Source organism: Melopsittacus undulatus, chromosome 7 (assembly GCF_012275295.1).
Source record: "Melopsittacus undulatus isolate bMelUnd1 chromosome 7, bMelUnd1.mat.Z, whole genome shotgun sequence".
Lineage (NCBI taxonomy): Eukaryota > Metazoa > Chordata > Aves > Psittaciformes > Psittaculidae > Melopsittacus > Melopsittacus undulatus.
This window is the reverse complement of record NC_047533.1, coordinates 15,462,315-15,487,455: the sequence shown is the minus strand read 5'-3', so window position 1 is coordinate 15,487,455 and position 25,141 is coordinate 15,462,315. Positions and strand designations below refer to the sequence as shown.

The 25,141-nt window shown below is 35.6% G+C and overlaps 1 protein-coding gene across 1 annotated transcript in view; it reads right to left on the bottom strand.

Moving 5' to 3' along the window:
- CPEB2 (cytoplasmic polyadenylation element binding protein 2) overlaps positions 1–25,141 on the bottom strand; it is a 54,812-nt gene that overhangs the window by 13,001 nt on the left and 16,670 nt on the right. The window contains 3 exon segments of the mRNA XM_034064918.1: positions 5,173–5,262; positions 6,840–7,010; positions 17,328–17,378. Of these exon segments, the coding sequence (XP_033920809.1) occupies positions 5,173–5,262; positions 6,840–7,010; positions 17,328–17,378 (312 nt within the window).

The following is a 25,141-nucleotide window of genomic DNA, read 5'->3' as shown; positions in this document are numbered from 1 at the left end:
GAACACCAGTTGCACAGGCAACAAGTCTATATTCATTAGCTGGAAAGTGCTTGTAACAGTAAATTGCACTCTTATCTTTGGCATTTCATTTATACATCATAAACTATGGCTCTTCTTGTTACTACAGCTACCACATGCCAAAAATTGTATGGCAGAAACTTCATTCTTAGCCCTTTCTGCTTTCTCAATATATGATTTTATTGGATTATTTTTCACCTCAACATTCGTAACTCATGAACTATCATGGGTATGTAATGTCTGCAAAGCTAGTATGGTGGTGGTAAGTTACATGTGCAGGTATGATGATAAAGATCAAGTGCTTAACTGGGCTGCATCAAAAGGAGCATGACCAGCAGGTCAAAGGAAGTGATCCTGCTCCTCTACTCTTCTGAGACCTCACCTGGAGTACTGTGTGCAGTTCTTGTGTCCTCAACATAAAAAGGACATGGTACTGTTAGAACAAGTCCAGAGGAGGGCCACGAGGATGATCAGGGGACTGGAGCACCTCCCATATGAAGACAGGCTGAGAAAGTTGGGGCTGTTCAGCCTGCAGAAGAGAAGGCTGCATGGAGACCTCATAGCAGCCTTCCAGTATCTGAAGGGGCCCTACAGGGATGCTGGGGAGGGACTATTCATTAGGGACTGTAGTGATAGGACAAGGGGTAACGGGTTAAAACTTAAACAGGGGAGGTTTACATTGGATATAAGGAAGAAATTCTTTACTGTTAGGGTGGTGAGGCACTGGAATGGGTTGCCCAGGGAGGTTGTGAATGCTCCATCCCTGGCAGTGTTCAAGGCCAGGTTGGATGAAGCCTTGGATGACATGGTTTAGTGTGAAGTGTCCCTGCCCATGGCAGGGTGGTTGGAACTAGATGATCTTAAGGTCCTTTCCAACCCTAACTATTCTATGATTCTTTTTTGAAGTAGTACAATTATTATGTGTGATAGAAAGTAAGTCATATTGAAAGAGAGAGAGAAGGTAAGGTGAAAAGTAGGAGGTGTTTTAGTGTTCTAAAACCAGCTTAATTCCCTAGTTTCTTGGGGTTTTGGTGTACCACATCAGTAATTTAACAGCTTCACACCCAACAGCAATACAAGTCTGTTTATAATGGAAATGCAAAGCTACTTTAATAGTTTCTTTGAAGGAAGCTGCTTCATACCTTTGGGTCATAGGTACACCAATAGTAGCAGGTCATGATCAGATATTACATGCCAAGAGACAAAGCTATTATGTTTTGTACATATCTCACAAGGTGAGAAGTACTAGATGAAACAGTCTGATAAAAATTTCTTGCTCATGTGCACCTCTACCAGAGTTTATGCCTTCTGTGGGAGACAAAGTTTAGGTAACCCCTGTTAGTGCTTATCACTTGACTAAATTCCTCTGCCTAACACTAGAGCTATTATTAATACTCATATTTTCAAAGGCAATCACTGGGGGTGACTTGGCTAATACTTAACCTCAGGAAACTACCTCAAATAACAAACAAATCTTTCTGGCGATGATGATTTGCTTTAGAACTGCATTCCCTGATACCTAAAGATACTGCACTGGTTATAGTCATCTGTATTCTGAGCTGACATCTCTCAATGAATCAAGACCAAGATTTTTTTTAGTATTTATTTTTAATGTATTGGCTCAGCACTGGAAACAAAAAGCCCATCAGGTAAGTCTGAAGAGCTTTAGCTGTATTACCAAGCTAAATCTTTTCATTTTTTGTATTTATCACATAAGGAGCAAACCGACCGAAAGTATTCTAGACCAGATTCACATTAGTAGCTAACATGATTTTCTGAGCAAGGTATAATTTCTTTATTTCATAATAATATTGAAGTTCACCACAAGGAGAAAGAACACTGCTTCTGCTATGCATATTCTGTGTAGAAATAAGAGAGTAGCTTTAAGTTCTATCAAACCCCAGTGAACTCCAATCACTAGTGGCTTAAAGGAGACAAGAAAATCAGTGCGAGCCAGTATAACACTGTTCATGACAGTCAGTGAAGCTATTTTGTTTTGGGAGTCGTTCATCTGCTGACCTGATAGATTCTAACCAGAGGAGACTAAATGTCCTCAGTGCAGTGCATTTCTTGCCACACAATGTCAAATCTTAGTTTAAATCAGAAAGAAGCAGTGTAAACTGCAGGTTAATAAAGACATTGGATCTACACTTGATGGGAATAATTTGTATTTGGGAAATTCACAGAGCACTTCATCTATTCCTCTTCAAAGATATGTCATCACCATATTAAATTTCGTAAATAGAATTTTTTCACTTGCTCACTTTGATGGGGAATTAACTCCAAAATACACTTGAAGTGAAAAAATGTAAGCTGACACAACTGTAACGTAGCTATCAGCTGAGGCACTTTTGAGTGGGGGGAAGCGGGATTCACTTCAAGATGAAACTACCTATTTTTATATTGCTGTAGTGACAGTGTATAGGCTTGTAGTGTTGTACAGAGAGCCAGTTAATGTAGTCAGTGGTGACCAAGTGGGACATGGAAGTGTCTAGCACCATTTATCCTCTACAGGACTTTGCCTAACCATCAGCTGGTGCTCCAGAATGGTGTGGGGCTTCAATAGGTGCTGCGCTACATTTGTGAGATCTACATAAATCTTTTAGATATCCTTGGTTCAGCTACATGAATCAGGCTTAATGTGCTTATGTTACAGTGACCTGAATAGCCCTTTATACTCCACTGACTGTACTGACCAGACTCCCATTGACTGAAGGATGCTCAGACACTAATTCACACATGAAGACACCTCCAGTTACTTGCATGAATCCAGAGTTCAATCCTACCCAGTGTGATCAAATAAGATGGTAAATTAAACAGAACTGATATAGACCTGGGGGTTTTGCTTCTTAAACTAGAAACAGAACATTTTCAATAATTTTTTTCTGTCAGTTATAAATTAGCAGTTAAGAATCTTGAATAAATGAAGCTACTGCACAATTGCTGTGAGAGATGACAATAGAAAAACACAATTAGAAAAGGCTGGGGATACTGTCCTGTCTAAAGCAGATTATCCTCTGTTTGATATAGACTATAAATAGTACAGAGCACACAAACAACTGGGCACATTTTTAAAGGCCTTTTTTGGATGTGCATATCCTCATGGCTCCATTTCTTTGAGGGCTTCATTATTATAAGAAGGAGCCCTCACCTCAGCAAGTTTCTTTGGACATGTGTATTGTTTCATAAATAAGTATGTTTGCCAATTACGTAATAGCAGGAATTCTGATAAACAGTGGTAAGTCAGAAAGGAAGGAATTCTCCATTACAGTTGGCAGATCACTTACAGACTTTGTACTTGATCTCAACAGAATAATTTCTTTTCTGCTTCAGAACAGTTTCCTTGTGAGATTAGTGTCAAGTTTTTTAAATTCCTGTTTTCTTTGGGCCTAATTTTGTGGTGAACCAACACAAAACTGTAATTAGTTAAGAACAAGCAGTTGGTGTTTCTCAGGAGGCAACCAGCCTTGATTCATCAGGATGCGTTTTGCACTTCTTAAAGCAAGGAAATATTTATTTTGAACTTGGCCTTCTCTCAGGACTTTCTGTAAGCAGGGAGCCTGGAAGGAACCACAGCCTGGAAAACTGAGCAGGGTGTATCTCTTCACCCAGAGAAGACTATTATGTAAATCAATCCAGAACTGGATAATTATGTCTTTGGAAAGTAATACTATGTCAAATCTCTAATGATACTGAACAAAAATATATATACTGAATTGACTCTATGCAGAGGAACAAATCAGAAACTAGAGATTAAAACTAGGAAAAAAAAAAAAAAACCCAAAATCCTCCTTGGGCTAATATAGTATATATTTATAAATTGCTAATTACTGATCAATCTCAAAGCTTTCTTTCTATTTAGCTCATCTTTAGCAGTTTCCAACATCTTATTAAATATATGTATACATGGTTCTTGCCTGTACATGCAAGTAGTACTCAAGAAAGACAAATTTAAGAAATTAGTCTACAAAATAATCATGGGTCACATATGAAAAAAACAGCTATAAACACAGTAACATTCAGCAGTTAACAATAAGCTATGTTTCCAGAAGATCTACAATGAGAAACCTACACTGTATTTTAAATGTGCTAGGCTACACTACAAGACAATATTGAAAAATGTAGTAAACTGAAAATTAGAATGAAGTTTTAAGACTGAATAACAGTAAGTGCTATTAAATTTCAAATAAGGATCAATTAGTCATGGGAGATCAACTTAACACCTAATTCACAGGTGTCTCCTGAATTAGATCAATAGATGAAGTTTTTCTATCAGTGTTCTCTGCTTTAAGAAGCTCTGCTTACAATGCAGATTTTGTTTTGCTTTGTTTTTTTACTGTGGTAATTATAACTATTCCAACTAGATCAAAAAGCTTTATTAAATGAGGAAGCCTTGAAATATATCCTTAAGATGTTCAGATGCTGAGACAACTGTCTCCTTGTAAATGAATGCCAGAATCCATTACTTTGATTTAACAATATATTACATCTTCCCTCTTCCACATATTCACCACAACCTCTGCAAGATGCATCTTCCTCAAAAAATTCCTCAAGACTTTCACTTAGTAATTATGGAGATGCACACCTTAGCATAATCAAGTTTATCTTTACAGTGCTTTGTGTATGAAAAAAATCTAACAACAAGACTAGAATTGGTTCAAATATCAGTATTTAACCATTTATCAAAAAATGGTTAGTGCTTCAAATGAAGTGCCCATCCTAAAACTGAAATAAACATAAAAACACTGATTATCTTGATGAGACCCCCAAATGCATCCTTCTAAATGCTGCTTATAATTTCCTATGAAAATTTTTATCCAAGATTTAGTCTTAAAATTCTGACCAAATGTCAGTTTTGGAAATTGTATAGAAATTAAAATACAGAATTTAGGATTAATGACACATGCAACTATATAATGCTGATTTAAGGAAAATCAAAATTTATTAGTCCAGTGCTAACCCAAGCACAATGCTAAAACAATAACTCTCAGGTTTTAGACTTGGTATGTGATGAACCATATCTGAACCTGCATTGAAACTGCAGAATTAACTATTTACAGGGACTGTAAATTATACCCTTTGGAAAAAGACGAGGCAGTTTCCCAGAGTAAGATTTACACTCAGTGACAGGTCAAGACATTCCAGCTCTCTTACCTTTTGGTGGAAAATAGGATTTGCTTTCTGCTTTGTGAGGCCAGTCTACTACCAAAGGCCCAAATCGTCTGAAACTAGCAGTGATTTCATCTAAAAACAGATATAAAATTTGCAATTAAAATAAATGTGAAAAGGTACTATCAGGCAAAGATTGACATTTCATGTAAAAAAGGAACAAAATTTCCAACTTAAATGAACAAAACAAACTACAAGACATACTGCATAAATATTAATGCTTTGGAAGTTACTTCTGGTGATTTTAAGCTTATGTTTATTTCTTATCGCTTATTAACAGGAGTATTTCAGAAACATATGGAAAACTAAAGGCTGTGGTGAAAATTGATGTGGTGGTACTTTAAATTCAGAATCTGGTTTGAATGCAATTGAAACAACTTACTGCTTAATGATGTATGGTGTAGGTGGATACTGATATAGTAAGTACCACCACAATTAGCACACTAACAGTTTTCAGCAGATACTATGCACAGATCAAGCAAAGAAACTTAAAACTGCCTATTCAGATGTGCTTCTAGATAACCATTAATCCTTCTGTTGCAAGACTTACTATGCCCCCCTGCATAACTTTGTGAGGTCCTTCTATCCCAGCCTCTCCTTCCTGCCATTGACTGTAAGGAGCTTGGCCATGAGGAAAAAACATTAAATCACCCTAAACTCTACAAGAGCAATAACTCATCAAACACAGGTATGCTCTATTTCTTTCAGTCCCATCTTGCCACCAGCAAATAAACAGAGAGGACAGAAACAAAATATATTTCCAAGTGTCTTTGTTTAGCATGCATATTAAAGGGAACAGTGCATATTTGAATTAGAAGCTAAAATGCATCAAAAAGAGCTGAAGTATATTAAAATAAAATCCCTCAGTACATTGTAGTGGAGCATCACAATGAAGATGATCTTTTCCAATGTAATTGATTCCATGATTCTATGAAACCTAAAATATGGTCTTTCCATGTCTGAAAGTTAATTAACCACAGTCACCTTATTTTGCTTGCAAGGTACTCTAGGATTACAGTGTAAAGGGACTTCTGTTTACATTACAAAGGTAGCATGTAACTTATATTTATCTGCACAGGAGAAATCTAACATTAAATGGGACGATTACTTCAAATCGACACTATTGTACAAAGTAAGTCCTACTGCACCACGTAACAATGTGCTTCTGTAGTACATTCTATGTTCAATACATCACAGTGCTCTGCCACTCTGCCTTAGTTTCTCTGCTTATGAACAGGAAGAATATTACCTTTTCTAAGAGATCCTCAGGTAATAGTAAAACAGAATTTGAGATTCAATTAAGAACATAAGTTTTCTATGAATCAAGCAGGCACAGATAGAGGAAACTATGAAGGGCTGAGATGTATCTGAATGGAATATGCAAGGTAAGCAGGAGCACCAATTCCAGGCATCACATGCAACTCTACAGTCTGCAAGTGCAGAATCAGGGACAACCAAGTCATCTCAAAACCAGAACAGATGGATAACATCAAATGATATTAAACTCAACAGATCTATTGACTCTCGAAAATATATATATAGTTGTAGCCTATTACATCACATTATTTTTTTTGGTGGATTATTTCCACATCATTAATGTTTTTCAACATCTCTCTCCCTGTCCTTCCAAACTTAGTTTGCAGGCAGCTCACCTTCATCAATGTCTGGTGGAAGACCTCCAACAAACACCTTCCGAGAAAAACGCTCAATTCGTTCTCCATTCTGATGAGTTGAATAGCAGGTGGGTGAATTCAGCACTCCAACTTGGTCACTGTGACCGTCATCCAGCAAACCATCATCTATTGGGAAGAGGGAAGAACGGCCTTAAAAAGAAAAGATAATAATAGACATTAACATAGTTTGTGGCAGTACACGGTTATGCAGTTTTATAGAATTGGGGAGTAGCAGTCTGTTAAGTAAAAATGAAAATACCAAGATGTTAGAAAAGTACACATTAGTTCAAAGAAAAATTAATAAAATTAAAAATGCATTAAATTTAAAAAAGGAAATTCATGATTGCAAGCTGACATCGCTGAAAGCATAATACTTCATACATTATATTGTAGCTATTCTGCTGCACCCAGTAGGAAAGTAATTCTTTGTCTTTAAATAAAGGGTCTTATTTAGGAAGAGATCATATTAACGGTCGCTTAAGTGAGTTTCATTAGCCTGCTTCTGGTTTAGCTTCAAGCTGAATTGATAACTTCCATCACCTAAAAGACTACTAAATGCCTAAAAAACCTACATTTTTATTGAACAGAGGGAAGCAAGAATAACAGGTACAGAATAAGTAGTTTCAAACAGGCATGTTTTCTCTTTTAAAAGGTATTTGATGCTGGTAACGTAAGAACAGAATAATTTCTAAGAAAGCAAAAAAGAATTTTAATAAAGGTGCAAAATGCAATACTTGAAAAATAAGGCACAATGCCAATTTAACCTTCTCTTTCTTGAATTTACCAGTTTTGGAGGGAAGCCTTATAGTGGTTCCTAACATGTAATAATCTGCATTAAGAGTACAGCTACCCTAAAAAGCAACAGTAAACCCTTAAAGTTCCCAGCATAGCTCTGCAAATGCAAACTGATCAAAACAGATGTACAGGTGGCAGGTGACATTTCCCCCCTATTTAATATGTACAGATTTTAGAGAATGCCAAAATGAAACTACTTGGAAGGCCATGATAGCCATCTTAGCTTATTCAGTCTTTCACTGCTTAAGATTAATGAGAATTTTAAATCCAGAAGTCAGTCTTTGAACTGCAAAAAGCCCCCAAAACACACTTCAGTGAAGCAAAATAAATACCCCACATCACCACTGTTTCTGAAGAGCCATAGTTCCAGTTTCTCACTCAATTTTGAAAATAAGTATTAATTCAATTGCTTTCCTAAAAACAATCAAACCCAAAAAGCAACCTAGCACATTTCTGGGAAGCAAGTTCATTTTCCATCTCAAATAGCCAACTTCCTCCAGGTTCACCCACTGTGAATCTATAAGCAGGAGCAGTAGGCTCCAGACACATGCATGAAGAATAATGATGCCTAATAAAATGAAGTCCAGTAACACTGGAGCCATCTGACATTAAGAGTGCTGAAGTACTTTATCTGTGAGCCCTACTGCAGTCTCTAACTTTTATCTGTTTCAGGGGAATACTACCAGGAAAGCCCCATAGAAACACCTGCAGACATTATGCTGATCAGCTAGGGTGAGAGCAGTATAAAACCCATTCACTTCCAGAAGACCACCCGAGAATCGAGTGCTTAAAGACAAGGCTAGAGAACAGACAGCAAACATCATGACCAATGACCTATGTTGTGGTGATAACTAATGACCCTGATTTGACATCTAAATCCATAAAAAAGTAAATAGTACATCAAAAATACCAAATGAAAATGCAAGAGGATAGAGAACAACCAAACACAATAAACTACAGTGAGAATCACAAAATAAAAGCAAAACCACAGGACTATAACAAAGACTATAATTAGTGCATCTCTTTGGTGACATTTCACATTTATGTCTCAAGTAAGCACTGATGGAGAGGAGTACAGGAAATGCAGAAAGCTGTAGCAGGTTCCTCCTTTCCATTAAGAATGATGATAGACCATGCTGTATTTAGACATACAAGAAGCAAAATCATGCTGTGAAGACTGAGGCAGCTGAGTAATGTGGATATGAGTTTCAGTTACAAAGACTAGCAAGAATAATCAGATCTTAAATGCATATGAAGAAGTGGTAAGATTTGGTTACACAGTTACAAAAGGGGGATATAATGATGGATTTCTGAATTACTGATGTGAATGATGGAAAAGATGGAGCTGTTACCACAATGACAGTGGAAAAAAAACATGGCTAAAGGAAGAAATAAGACTCAATTTGGGGGAACTCACAGGAAAATGTGAGAGTGTAATGTTTAAGAATTTTCACTAATATATGAGTTATTCTTAACACCTTAAATCTAAACCAACTAATTTAGCTGGGTTATCTTTATAAAAAGCAGAGATCTGCTCTTTACCTCTACAAGTCTCTACACTGCAGGAAAAAAAGAAGCTGCAGTGACTTAAAAACATGTCAATTTTAATAGACTTGCTGGCATTAGAATATTGCCACAAAAGCATTGAAGTGTGGTTTGGTTTTCTTCCTCCCCCTCCCCCCCTCCTTAGTTTTTGTTCTGTGTGGTTAAGAATGCAATTTATACTTAAGGAAGGTGTCTCTTTGGACTATGAAAATTAAGTTTTTCTGTTTCTCTAAAAGTAGGACAACTCAAAATATGCAGAAGTATATAGGGGGGAAAGAGAAAAGAGTAATCCCTCAGAATAATTCATTTTTTGCTCCTCAGACCAATGTTAAAATCTAAGAACAATGAGAGTCTAAGGTTGTCTTCCCAGTACAAATTAAATGATCAGAACATGTTCTAAAGTGATACCAGAGAGATCAATCTTACTTTAATGTGGGTAACAGTTTGCCAAAAGTACTGTAGCTCCTCAGAGAGCTAAGATGACATAAAGGACAATGGATTAACACATTTAGAGTAACATGCTCCATATGACTCCTTAATACTCTTCTCCCTCCTCTTTACTTTTAAATGTCTCTTAGATGAAGAGAGCAAAAAGGTTATTTGCTAGGGATTCACATTTTCCCAGTGACTGTGAATTAAAAAGATAAGCCTTTTTAAACACTTGTTCCTTTTTGGTTTATGACAGTGAAAAGAAATAAGCAGAATCTGCCAGGAATCATCAAAACACCTCTACATACATTGACCGTGATGTAATCATTCCTCACTATTTAGTGCTACAAAGCAATCAGGTACAAACCAATGCAGAGATAAAGACAAAGATACATGCATTCTGTGCATGAACTGGAACCCGTTAAAGATCTTGATGGTTTTGCTTCACACTTTTACATCTTTGTAACAACGATAGGTTACATTCTCATACAGTTACATCAGCATGGTCAGTGAGCATATAATGGCTAATACTATGAAAATCTGTTTACTGTTTCTAAGAGCTGTCTCCTAGATTTCTTGCTTAGTTTATAAAATGCTCTGTACACTGTAACTGCAACAGAAACGAAAGAAAATTAGTTAGAATAACTAGCAAACTGTATACTTTTAAAACTGTCAATGGCTGCAAGCAGTAGCCATTAGCATGAACTGAATTATGATTAGAGCTACACTGTTTTAACCAATTAAGGGATTTGTAATTCAAGCTCTAAAGAGAGATCAATGATCATAGCAGCCCAGACTGCACCCCTCCTTCCCTCACACCCTCCACCTTCCCCAAACTAAGACAACATGCAGATAAGCGTTTATAATCAATCTGGATTAATCGCAATAATCAGTAACATCTCAATCAGAATTAATTGCACTGTAACAAGCAGAAGTGAATTACCTCGTCTTCGCCCATAACTCCTCGCTGCATGCAAACAAAGGACAAATTGTAAAATGTCAAATAAGTGTATCATGCCCACATATTAAAATACAAAGAACTATGTGGGTGTTAAAATCCACATTGGTATTTGCTACTGATAACTGTAGATGAAAACACATAGAACTAAAGTCTCACTTAAATACCATACTGTTTTACTACTCCACTGATGTTAGTACCAGCTGGAAGGAATATACTTTAAAATATTCCAACATGTCTTTATACTTGATTTTAACTTCACTTTAACTATGGATCCGTAAGTTATAATATCTTTGTCATTTATCCTCACAAATGCTATTTATATCTTACACAAGTGCGTAAATGACACACAGGGTAATGAAATTGTAAAAAGGAAAATATTACTTTAAAAAACATGTAGCTAGCATTAAATTAATAATCACAGAAACATCCTAGTTCATGGAACAGTTTGTACAGTCCTTTACAGTGACAATACAAATGCTATAAGCCGTGACCTTCCTTTTTCATGAAAAGACCTAGGAGAAAATTAACCGCAAGGTTTTGTTTGAAACAAAAGACTCCTTGTGGTAGCAAACAAAATCAGGGCACAAGTCACAAGAAATACCACTGTACCAAAAACACTGCACAAAGGCAAAGCAATCATTTCTGACAGACTGCAAGTAAATGCAAGATTTTCCTAACTTTTGAGTTTTGCAAGATTCTGAAAGAGATCATGCTTATAGCTACAGTTCAGAAGACCATACTGATTGCTTCTCTGCTGAAGGCTAGGAAACTATAAATAGGCAGATTACTAATACAAAAACTATTAAGCTGTGTGTAATTGCTTATTACATTTCTACAAAGTATTTTCTATTCCTGTTTCAGAGACTATGTATCCAAGAAACATTAATTTTACAGCTTTGTGGTTAATTATCAAAATAGAAAATATTCCTATAAACCATAATGTTATAGCAACATTTATGAACAAAGATTGTTGTGTCTTGGCATTATTGTTCTGATTTTACTAGGACTCCATAGATAAATCCCTCTCAAAAACCAACTGTGGTTCTGGGACATGGAAATATACACGGCCTCCTATGTTCAGTGATTCATAAATGTCACCCACGGGTCTGTTCTCATATTTTAGAAGTTTTCAGTAAGTACACTTTTTTTGTTATCTTGATCTCTTCCTACTAGTAATTCACTGGATTGCTTACAGAGTTCTGAAAAATCTCAGTTTTCCTACCTTAAAACTTACTTATTTACACAAGTCATCATATCCCTATACAACTTCCATTGAATTCACTTGCAGATTTGTCTTCTTTCAATTGTAAGAATTACTATTGATGAGAACAGTCTTTTGCTTTTTTTCAGATCCTCCAAATTTCTACTAGCAAGGCAAATCAGAAAAGCCCACTTTCTGAAAGAGACCTGGGTATCTAACCAAGTGGAAACATGTACATTCAAATTTCCACGTCAAAACACAACCCACAGAACATAGTGTGCTTTTCTGTGTGACTCCTTCTCACATCAGTTACACAGAAAGACTGATGCTGTGCTTCAGGCTTGTTTTCCTCTGAAGTCAGGCATTCACAAGACATGCAGTTCTAGGTCAGTGTTGCAGCATGTAGGAATCTTTTTCCGTCTCTTGGCTGAAGTGACTTCTACGTAGCATTAGCAGAAGCATCACTAAGCCCTCACCTAACCCCTGGATGCTTTTTTTCGTTCCACAAATAAACCTAGAGTAACCAAGGGAAAATTCAAGTGCATCACATCCATAGCAATGACTGCAATGCCATGTTCTTTTTTAAAGAGTAATACACAGACACATCTTCTGGCACAAGCCATTTTTCTTCTGCCTACAAAACCAGTTCAGCTATTTTCTTACATTTTCATAGTTAAGACAAGCTGATATGCATAACAGTATTTTGTTACAGAACAACTGAACAGTTTTTCTTTGTGCATTTACAAATAAACTATGGTATTTTTAAGAAGAAACACAACAGGGTTATTAAAATCCTAACCCTCCCTCCCCCCAATGCAATTAATCCTAAAAGTGTAGTTGCTGCAGTATTTTATATATTTAGAAATTATAGCAATGTATTAAAGTTTTCTGTGTATTCTTTGCTTCAGAAAAATGAAGGAATTGGAGAAAACAGGAAAGTATGTGTACTTGATGTCATGTTATTTACTCAACCTGCATGGCTAACCCCCTTCCCTGATATTTGTCTATCTTGTCCAATCTTGTCCAATTAGACTGTAAATTAGCTTGGGCATTTTCTGCCATTTAGTGTCTAGAAAAATGAGAATGAATAATGCCATTCTTTGACAATCTATAGGCATTGCTGCAATAAACAAGATCATTAACATCAAAATGAATGGTTTTGCAAAACTCATTATGTTTTCCTATTTATATCCAGATTCTAAGACCACAGTGGTTATATTATAGGTAAGTTGTTCTAACAGTAAGTATAAAGTCTTACTGTTACTAAAAATACGAAGTTAAAGCAAATATATCCCATCTTCATAGAATTTAAGTATTTTAATCTTTCCACATTACATGTACGTAAACTTCCTTTCAAAGGACAGATGCTACTTGTGGAAACAGTTTCACTGAATGAAAATGAACTGTAAGCAATGAGCTAACTATTTCTAAAGATATTAATACAGAAATATTTCTCATTGAATCTAAAGTAACGTGCACGTTTTACACCTTTCAGAGTACATATGCTTACAGAGCACGTTCTGTATAAATATACATGTTCTATACATTTAATTATAGGTTTAGCTATACATGTAATTTATACGTATATTTAATATACACATCTCATAATTAGGGCATTTTTTGACAAATAATTGCAGGTGAGATAGCCCTTTGTGGAGGGCAAAACACTGTGGGCAAATAATTCATTCACAACACCAAAAAAAGGAGAGAGAAAACTTCTTCCTTCCTGAACATGTTTAAAAAAATAAATCATACAGTAATATTTTTTGTATCTTAGTCTGTAAAGCTGGACATTTTAATTAGCCCCAAACTCTAGAAGTTTTCAAATGAGTGAGGACGTACAAGGAATACACTTTTATTCTAGACAATATAAATTAAGCAACACACAGAAAGTATAATGATGCCCAATAAAAATGAAGTCAAGTAATACTGGAACCATCTTACATTGACATTCCATTACAGTTAAGGCCTTCTGTTTCTATTAGTATGGAACCCTGAAGGCTTAAACTCGTAAAAAAAAAAAAAAAATCGATATCACCCCTTTCTGCAATTTAAATCTGCTCAGATAGAAATGAGACAGGAGTAAATGTATTTTTTGTGCTTATTTAACATCAAGCCAATATAACTTTGCACATTATGTGAGCAACGCTGTCACACACATAGTAAATATATAATTTCTATTTTATTCAGAGATGTTTCAAATATGCACGTATTTAAATAACTAAACTGAATTGACTGAGCTAAATTAAAACCAGAATATTTTGCAACAGGAAGAGCTGCTAAGCAAGCTTTTTGAACTCAGAGTGAACTATGAATTTTATGATAAAAACTCAGATGAAATACTATTTGTCACCAACATCCCAGATTTAATAATCAAATGGTGACAGTGAAGTAATGGAGCCTTTTTCATTAATACTTATTTGTCATTTCAAGAAATCCATGAACAATTATTGAAATAATTTCCCAAGAGTACAGACTAAAGGAGGTAGGTACCTAACTCCCATTTATTCTATCGGATTTTGGTGCCTAAATTCTATTAAGATTTCTTTACAAATCACATCTTTATAGATTTCAAGACTGAAAGAGATTGTTATCACCTTTCAAGTTTGGCATGCCTAACAGACCACAGAAACTCATTTAGCAATTTCAGTATAAGAAGTTTAGTAACTTCTGTTTGAAATAAACCACTTTATTTTTCAAAGCACAGCCAGCTATAGCATCTTTGAGATGGAAAGTCTAATACTCCCTTGCTAAACTAATCAAATGGTGAATTATGATTTCGATAACCATTAAAAAAATTCAATGCATTAATACTATAAAAGGAGAGGAACACTATAATGGAGAAAAAGCAACCTACACCCCAACAAATTGGACTTCTGCATTATTACTACCTACAGAAGGGTTCTCTCTAGGTCAACAAAGATGTACTTTGGTAAACCCATTCTGAAGTGTCTTTTTTGACTTTTGAGACATAAGAGTCATTAAAAATGTATTGCTTTTCTTTCACAGTTTGAACTGAAACAGATGTATAATTATCAGATATATAATGTATTAAAACACATAAATCAGCTTTTTTGTCCATTCCATTAATTTAAATAATGAAAACTGTAAATACTAATATTAGGTACAGTTCAGTAGGTACACTTAAAATGAGCTGGAAAAAACCCTATCATTTAATAAGAGGAAAAACTACCTAAAAATAAATTTTATCTAGAAGTGTTTAGTCTTAAAAGTGTTCCAGTGTGGCTCACGCCAAAACCTTACTGGGATCCAGAGACACCAGTCCACTAAAATTAAGCAAACTAAAATGCAGTGAGGGTCATGATCTAGTGTTAAGTATTACTGCGCACAAAGATGGGTCCAGGATCATTAAAAGCATTGGTGCTTTTCTTTTGTGAAGGTCTGGTGTTCCTGTTCCTCCTCATAGTGACTACAACACTTACTGAGAAACCAAGGGACAAATGTGAGCCTCTGGATTACCAACTCTCCCCTTCCCTGCTCCTCCCTCCTAAGCACCAATTACAGCAATACAGGGAAATGTTATTTTGAATGCACTTAAGCAGAGAAGGAAACTGAAGTCTACAACTTCAGCAGCAAGTGTTCATTTTCATTACTGTAATTCTCATTACTGAACATTTGGAGGAAGCCCCTCAGCTCTTGCTCAGAAAGGGAGGTCATGCTGAGTCTGAACAGCTGGAGCTTCCAGAAGCTGTTCCCAGTGCTCCTTTTTTCTTGAGCTGCAGGGAGCTGCAGTTCAGACGCTCTGAACAGAGTATGTGATTGGACTGGACTACACTGACGGGTGTATCAGCTCTCCAGGTATATGGTAGAGAATATAGGTGTCTAAACCAAGGCTCTGAATCAAACTATACGGGGCACACCTCGAAATTAGGTGCTGCAGCACCTGTTTCAGACACTCAAATTGTTATTTTTATCTCCCCTATTGAAGGTTGGAAATAATACTGCAGCTTTTAAAAAGGACAGCAGTCACATTAAGTGCTACATTCCAAACTACAATAGAACCCCCACCAACATTAATAACAAGATATTCTGCAGTGCATATACTAGCTCTATAGTAAGGTTTTCAGGATAGACTGGTGCCACTGAGATACATTTTTCCCCATGTCTGTGACAATAACAAACCCCTGTTTTCCTACCTATTCCATAGAGTAGCAATGCTTCCTACATGCTCTTTTAACACAAAAATATAAAGAAAGAAAAGCTCACCATTTTAGGTATTAAGTGAATTAAAATTATGAATTTCATGCACTGGAATTATTTCAGATGCTTGTAAGACTGTTTAACTTCTATTACCTTCCCAACTAACACTTTATTATAAATTGGCAGATGACAAGAATTGCACACATACCACCTGAAGAAAACAACTTGCAAAACAGGTCTTGCAGTAAGTACAGAAAGTTAAAGGTTGTAAAAATCAAGCATGTTGATATTCAGTGTACAGGAAAGAGGATTAAAGCCTGCATGGGCTAAACACTAATTTTATTTTGATAGTTAAGTAGCAAGTTTCAAATTTCAAGATACCCCAATATTTTAAAGAACTATTCAATACTAAAGGACTCAATTCTTGAAATGCCTCTTGTGCAGTATTTTCCTTTACTGGGTTTAAAGTTAAACCTGAATTTCTTTAGTTTTTTTACTGTTATACAAGGGAAATTAGATATTTATGTTTTATGCCCATTTGCGCAAGTGTAAATGACTGTAAATAAAAAAAAAAGACCTGTAGAATTACAAACCTAAAATAACTGTTCTGACTGTATTTTTTCAATAATTAGGTCTTTTCTGGTAATGTTTAGGCCCATCAAGTCAATGAAGAAAGTGTACTTGCTTCCTGTACAACAGCTCCATGTTTTCTAATCTAGAAGGTTGTGGCATTATAGCTCTAATTTTTCCCAATGCAGAAAAACATTTGTGTGTAACCCCCTGATTTATTATTGACTTAGATGGATTAACAAGCTCTGCTTCCCTCTTTAGCCTTGAACAAAGGCTAAAGTTCATGCCTTCTCTGAGTAGCAGATGGTCATGAAGTTTGACCTACTGGGAGAGGAACATGAACGTGAACTCTTAACTTCAGCATATTTCACAGTTAGAAACGTACTTGACAAAGCCAGCTCCAGAAACCCCAACAAAAATAAAATGTTATTTTACGTAAGTGTAAAAGAAATTAATCTAGTTTACCCTTTTTTTTTTGTTTGTTTGTTACACAAGATAGAAAAACATGTGTTTCTGGCCTCCATATAGCAGATCTAGGAGAACATACAACCGGCTTGCTTGAGAACAAAAAAGAATAGTGCAGTGTTACGAGCATTTCAGATTTCAAATAAGCTAGATATAATGAAAAGCTGTTGCAAGATTAGCTCTTGCCATTCAAGTCTGAAAAATGGCAACAGTCCCATGGTGTTGAAGACTAGAGACAAGTAATTCAATAACAGAATATAATAGTATGATTTTTATGCCAACATGTCAGATTTAACCTAAGCTAGAGATAATTAGAAACTGTTATAAGATTAGCACTTACCATTTAACATGAGAAGATTGTCAGTCCCTGGATGTGGATAACTCAAGCGACCTTAAAAGAAAAGACAAAGAGCAAAAAAAAAAAAAAAAAGCAGAGGTTTTAGCTGTTATAATAGAAAAAATAATGGAAAAAAATTACTGCTTAAAATTTAAGTATAAACTGTATTTCCAGTTTGCCTAAGGGAAGTAAAGGGCTAATATTTAACTCCAAGCACATTAACCAACAATACCCTTGACCCAAGTTAAAGCTGACAAGAACAGACTTCTTAACCTTAATTCTCTGGTCATAAGATCTGCAGTGTGCTTTGGGATCAGCTCCAATAGGATAAAGCCACTTTTTGTTCCATGACACCCAGAAATAGTGCTGACTGCTTTAGTCTTCTCTTTCATAGTGACTGTGAAAAACTGTACTATGCACATTGCTTAACAGTGGCATTTCTACAGTTTACTGATTCTCTACTGAATCAATTTAAGGAAAATTATATTAATAGGAATTAAGGCATTAAAATTTTATTAACCAACTTATGAATGTATTTTGGTGTATTACATATAACCACTATATGCAATATTTTTCAGTAAGTGACAAAACTGGAGTACTGGTTTAGCTATAACATTTTCAACATTTTATATTGAGTAGAAAGTACATGAAAACCTTATACCCTGATGTTACAATTTTTCAAGTACTGCATTTTACTACACTGGTGGCACCTTATACCAGTAAACTACTAAAATAGTTAAATGAATGGTTTAAAAAGCACAGCTGAAGTGTCTGTTCACTACAAATTCCTTTTTATTAAAGGAGACATTTTCTGTTTACAGGAAGCTGTAAGCATACCAGTAGTGCACATTGACCTAGAGAGACATTTATAATAGCTGCTGTGTTCGGAAGAAGTGTGCTTTAATGTGAAAAAAAACTATGTCTCCATTTATCTTGCTATTCAAACATCCTTGCTTGCTTATAATCCATAAGCATATAAAAAAAATACTGTAACTTAAACATTCAAATCTTTTGGAGGAAATGAGAATGTTTGTGGAGGCATAAGGAAGAATCCAGTCTGGAACGAATGGGTGTTTAGAGCTCACATAGTTTTAAAGGGGAATACATATGCAGATGGCTTGCAAGATGTGAGTAAGTATAACACTATCATGCCCTAATAAGGCTCACTCTAGGAAAAAACACTGGGGAAAAAAAGAAGGAAAAGAAAGAAAGAAAACCAAACCAGCAATCCATGTATTAAGGTTGTCTAACAGTTTCTATCATACACTGTTCTGGGGTTTTTCCCCTACTATTGGTAAACCCATGTAATTAGGAGCAAGACTGTCCATTTCTCAAAACAGCAGTTCTGTGTCCCAAGGGACACCTTTGAGGTCAAATAAAAAAAAAAAACAAAAAACCTTTTGCTAAAAATTTTAAGTAGTAGGGTTTAAGTTTTGCTCTTCCCCTTTAGGAAACCAAGATGATAATTTCTACCAAAAAATACTGAATACACGTTATGAACACTTATACTCAAAACCTCAAAATGGCAAGATTAAGCTTATTTAGGATTTTATTCAGCCTTATTATTTATAGGCATTGTGGCAAAATTATTTTTATGCAGCCATGTACTCTTTCTCTTCCCACAGATTTCATTATTCTAAGAATGGATGGTATCAGAACACTTGAACATTAGGATGGAACTATTTGCTGTGGAATTTGGAAGTATGGAGAAGGAAGTGAAAGGCAAGGGCAGCCTCCTGGAAAAGGGCAGCTGAATGCCACCTGAAAGGCCTTGCTGTCTTTTTTAACTTCAACAGGATTTTTGAGCAGGAAGATACTAAACAAAAGTCTTTATAGGAACTTCTGTCCTCTTGCTCCTTATCCTCAAGATGTCCAGTTGTAACATACAAGCCATTTTTTAAATTCATGCTGCACATAGACAGCTGAGAATTGGGCTTGTTCAGCCTCGAGAGGAGAAGGCTCAGGGGAGACCGTAAGAGCAGCTTCCAGTACCTAAAGGAAGACTACAGAAATCAGGAGAGGGACTTTTTTTACAAGGGTGTGTAGTGATGGGATAAGGGAGAATGACCTTAAGCTGAAAGAAGGTAGATTTAGATTAGGTATTATGAAGAAGTTCTTCACTGTGACAATGATGAGGCACTGACACAGGTGGCCAACAGAAGTTATGGCTGCCCCATCACCCCTGGCAGCATTCAAGGCTGGGTTGGATGGGGCTTTGCACAGCCAGGTGAAAGGTGTCTGCCTCTGGCAGGGTGTTGGAAACGGATGATAACTAAGGTCACTTCCAACCCAAACCATTCTGTGATTCTAGGATACCTAATGCTTCTTAAACGATTAATGTTCTGCCTTTCTAGCAATGCATGCTGGTATAACATGAAAATAATTAAGAACAAGCCATTCTTAAATTGCAGTCTGGGAGCTGCCACTGGTGTTCTCAGCCTGGTGAGCAAACTCCTTAGTTCTTTAGTCTGTAAAGGTAATATTCATTTGCCTAACAGCAAGGATTGTACAAGATTATTTACTGTCACCATGTTTTCATACAGTACTATAGAAATAGCCCTTGCAACTATGAGTGTTTCAAATCATAATGCTGCATTTATCTAGAAAAATAGAAATTGTGAGAAACTATTATCTCATCTTGAACCTCCTTGAGTCTGTGGTGACAATCCTTCTCCCTGTCTGTATACATTTATCTCTTCCTATTCAGCAAGGGAGACAAAAGATACATTCCTTTTTTCCCCCCCTGTAATTACTACAAAACAAGAGGTCAGATTTAAGGCCTAACAGGAGAGAGAAGCCCGCCAGGGTCAACACCAGGAGAGGAAGAATGGTTTTGAAGATCGTAAATGCTGGGTTTAAAACTCTGGCTTGCACTATTGTGCTTCCCCATCCCCGCTATAGCTTCACAAATAAGCTGCATCTGAAACATAGGTGCCATATGACTGAAGTTGGAACAACATGGCAGGGGGGTTGGAACTAGATGATCTTGAGGTCCTTTCCAATCCTGACATAGAATCTATGATTCTATGAGCTGGGCCCACTACTGCAGCCTAAACCTACAAATCACACAAAGAAACCCAATTTTGCCATGTTACAGAGATGAATTTGCTAGCTCAGATAATGAATGATTTGAGGGTTAGAAAGGCAAATAATTAAGCATCCAGTGCATGTGCAGCTCTGCTGATACTTATATACATGGTTATTTCAATGAAATCATACTTCATAATATTGCATTCTGGTGAACTTAATATTTGTTTATTACCTTGTCTAGTACTTGGGCTTACAATCTTAAAAAAAAATTTAATACAAGTTTGCTTATTTACTCAAAATACATTCCCTGCTGTTTGATACATTAACTTGGGCTCTTATCCCTCAGATTAATCTGTTGAAGCAAAATGCAGTATTTCTAAGGTGCTCACCTGAATTTAAGGATACATACGAATTCAGAACACTTCATATATGGAACTGGGTGCAAGATCAGTCTTTATAGAGCACAATTACTTTTTTAACAGATTATTCTAGTTAAATGAACATATACAGTATGAAACCTAATTTAAAATGTCAGTATATAAATACAGAAGATGGAAGCACTGTAACAATTTACTTTGCTTCTACCACATATTCCTTTCTAGTTAGCTATTTTCAGTGCATACTGTTTGATGCTTAAAAAGTACCATTTTAAGAACTGCCCTCACCACAAATCCTATCTAATCCCATCCTGCTTCAATGTCAGTAATCTAGAATTGTATAAACCATTCAATAGATGCTCTAGCAATTACAGTGGCCTCTGCCTGCTTAAAAAAAAAATAATATATAGAGATGCTTTACTGGTTTAAAATCAACTACAAATTAGTTAGGGAATATCTCATATTTAAATAACAGTTTGAATTTCTTAGGAATGGAATACACTCAAGTACTTCACCGACTGCCTACAGAACTTATCTCTAAAGCATCCCAAATTAGTAACATGCTGCTAACTGGAACAAATACAATGCCTGATATTACTACACTGTAGCATTAAGTATCATGTTATAGAAATTTTCTCTGTTCAAATCTGATCTTGCAACTTCACCACATTACTGCTATTTAATAATTCTCATTCATGACTAAATTCAAAATAGTATTGCTAAGGAGAAGCAGGTATGTTTGACTTCTCATGCAGCTGGGGTTCAATCAAATTTAGCCCTCTTTTCCATATTTAAGTGTGATTAACGTTAACATAACTGGTATATATTCCTCACAATTCTTCTGTAGGGACAGAAATAAATAAAAAGCTTGCAAATAAATTTTGGTGGGGCAGTTTATCTGCTAAATCCACTTAGAAGTCTTGCCCATCCAAACCATGAGCAAAGAGTAACAAGCTTAGTTTTAGCTACATTTTTGTAATCTTAAGCTACTAATATGGGCAATGCTGGTTCTGAGCATGACGATGCAGTTGTGAGTACTCACTTTTCACTCTTCCTTTTTTCAAGAGGTGCCCTGACTAGAGGAGAACAAGCTTCCAGGTTAAGCTTTTCCCCAGCTACTGTAACAGACCAGTGAATGGCTGAAGACTGCAGCAGTTCCAGAAAGCTCAGTTTTCAAATCAGTGTAGTTAAGACAACAGCACAAACCCATGTTTGGATAACACCTAGTTACAGAAAGCCTGGATACCACACTTTCAAATGCTTGTGTAAGAATTATGTAAGCCATAATCAGGGCAAATGTCTCTGAGAGTTATCTATTTGGAAAAATCAGTACCAGTCTCTAATATACTCTTTTGTCATTAAAAGTTTCTATAACAGAAAGAGGAAACAATCTGTATGTATAATTTTAAGTCCTTTTATATAATTGAGTTTTTTTTTCTTCCATACTTTATTGTTCAGCCTCAGAAACTCTTTTCAGTGCAATCTGAATTACTCTAGGACGCAACTTTAAACCCTACAGCTTGATAACATAAATTACAGATTAAGTTTCTTTGAAACACAAGTATGCAAAGAAATAGTGTTTTCTACTGTGTTGCTGAGTCACCAATGTTTTTTTATTTCACTAAGCATGTGCCAGCAAGTTCCTTTTAAAAGTAAGATGTCTAACAGCCAAAAAGTTCAACTAAACCAACTTAAAAAGAAACCCAAGAAAAAGCAAGACAGACTTCCACCTGCATCCAGTTATTTTCTCCCACAGATGAGCCAACTGTTTTACTTTATTACAGGCAATACACATCTGTGTATCTTTCCTAAAAGAACTGTTTTGACCCCTCACACAAAAATCAGAGGAAAAAAAAAATCACCACGAAATTAGTATTTCTTCTTTTTTACTCCTGCTAATATAGCTATGCCTATCACATGTTTGGTAGTATCTTACATGTAGCTTGCAGGGCTGTAAGAGTTGATCAGAAATTAGCTGTAAATTTAGTACACTATCAATATGCTTGCCTTACAAAAGACAAGCCCTTAAATTACATTGAAATAACCCATAGTCTTTATCAGAAGGATATTTCAAACAGCAGATAATGAATTCCATTAAATCACCTTCTCAATTCTAATACATATTCCATGCGAAGTGTAGCTATTTCTTCCCTCTCCCCTGCCCCACCGCTGTTTTAGCCCAAATGTATTGGCTTTCCTGTTTCAAGTGTCTACGAATCCAAGTTTTCTACAGCTTGACATCAAGCAGCATTGGTATTTGGGAGAGGAAGAGGAAAATAAAAAAAAAATCCAACTACAGAAAAGGTATGTCTGGAAAAGAGTTGTCCTGGTAATTCCCATGTTTTTCAGGCTATCAGTACTGCAATTACCTCAAAATAGCTTTAAGGGCTATCAGAAGAATAAAAAGGGTATTTAAGAACAACAATGTAAAAACAAATTAATTTATCTGAAGTTTTATTAACTTTAACTTGTTTAAATGGGGAAATCTTAAACATCATGATGTCTTATTATGAAATGTTCTTCAAGAAAGCTGCATAGGAAAGATTAGTTTTTATATGGTCAGTATTTCTGCTGCAATGACTAGTGAAGCCAAGCAGCTATACCCTATTAACAAATCTCGAAAAAGTGTCTTATTGAAAGCTAAAAATTACTTCTTTCTTTTGATCGTGTGTGTACTAATGACTAAATTTGTCTAAGTGAAGCCAAAACTATGCATCTATAAACAATTTTTTGGCAGGCATAAACTTTACTTTCAGTGAATCATATCTGAAATGAAGTTTTTTCAAGTTCATGAAAGCAAAAGTGGTAAAAATTACTTCCTTCTAAAATGGATCTTGACATGCAAAACTTAAGAGCTGTGAGCTAGTACACATGGTGTCTGTTATGCATTGTGCAAAATCTGAGACAAGATGCTTAGTCATACTCCAGATATTGTAAGCAGCTAAATCTGAAACACGTGCTTAAAATTCCAGGAACTTTCATTTTCCTGCTGTGGTCAGATACAAAAGATGCATTGTTTTAGTATGCTTAAACTTTAAAAACTTTTGGAAATTTTTTTTCTAGTTGCAAAATATTCTATAATTACAACAAAATATGTTATATATTAATGCAAACAGCAAATAAATAACAATAATATTCTTAATCCTGTGCAATCTGCTAGCAAATATGATGAGTTCTTAAGTAAATGTCAGATTTTCTGTGGTGAAAAGAAAAGCCCCAGAGACTGAAATAACAAAATCAGTGTCTCATGGTTTGCAGAAAAAAAAAGAAAGTTGAAGTTGCTAGGAAATTAGAGAAATGACAACTAATGGTGACTAAACAGAAGAGGGATAGAGAGGAACTGCAAGCCTGTGCTAGGATGTGTCTTCCCATTTTCAGTCAGTAAGGAACATTTCTCATATCTCACTGTTAATAATGTAGCTGTCTCAGCTGAAATAATAACTTTCAAAGAGAAAAAAAAAGCTTCATCAACCAATTTAAATAAGAGCACACAATTACTCTATTTAAATTCAGTTGGCGTGTGCATTGTTCTCTGGCACTCGAACAAAAAAAAAATGGATTTCCTTTGAATTCATCACTATCTATGGCTTCCATCTGGTTTAGTTCAAACATAAAACTGAGCAGAATTTTCATTGCAAGAATATGATTGGGAAACTGTTAAAAAAACCTTACAAATCTCTTAATTGCAGACTGAAACCATATATTCATGTCCCTAAAAAGCACAGAGTAGCTATAGAAACTTTACTGAGGTTTTTTTAGAAGTGTCTATGTATGAAACTAATTCACTGGAAACTCTTAAAGCTTTGTCTTGTCATATTCTCATTGAAAATTATTATTGGAAATACAGTTTTCATCTATTGTATCATAATGAAATATGAACAGATGAATAAAAATGGGTGTTATCTCTCAGTGCCTCTGAAAACTCTTCTCAGTTGTAAAGCTAATTGAAAACAAAAAGATGGCAGGGAGAACAGAGCAGCCACTTCCATTTGTCCTGTCAGCATGCACAGAGAAAAGTGAAAAAATGGACTGTTTTTCAGGACTGTGAGAGGTGACAATGATAGTGTACTGCAATACAAGATCTGCATGCTCTAATTTTATGCTTAAAAGCAGTTTTACCTTTAAAACTCTTCCTGATTTGGGTTCATATAAGGAAAGAAATACTAGTCACCACCTGAATGTGGCAAATGGAAGCAACAATCTAACCAGTTACCTTGTCTTTGACAGGATATGCATGGTTTTAGTCCATAACAGTTACCACTGGGCTAACTTCACAGGTTTCAACCCCTTTGTGGTACTTCTTAATGCAAATGTAAACATGCAGAATAGACAGAAACTAAATAATGGACTTAAATGATAAAATTAAAACTGGAATTAATCCTTTGTAGGCAGTAAGAATCAAGATATCAG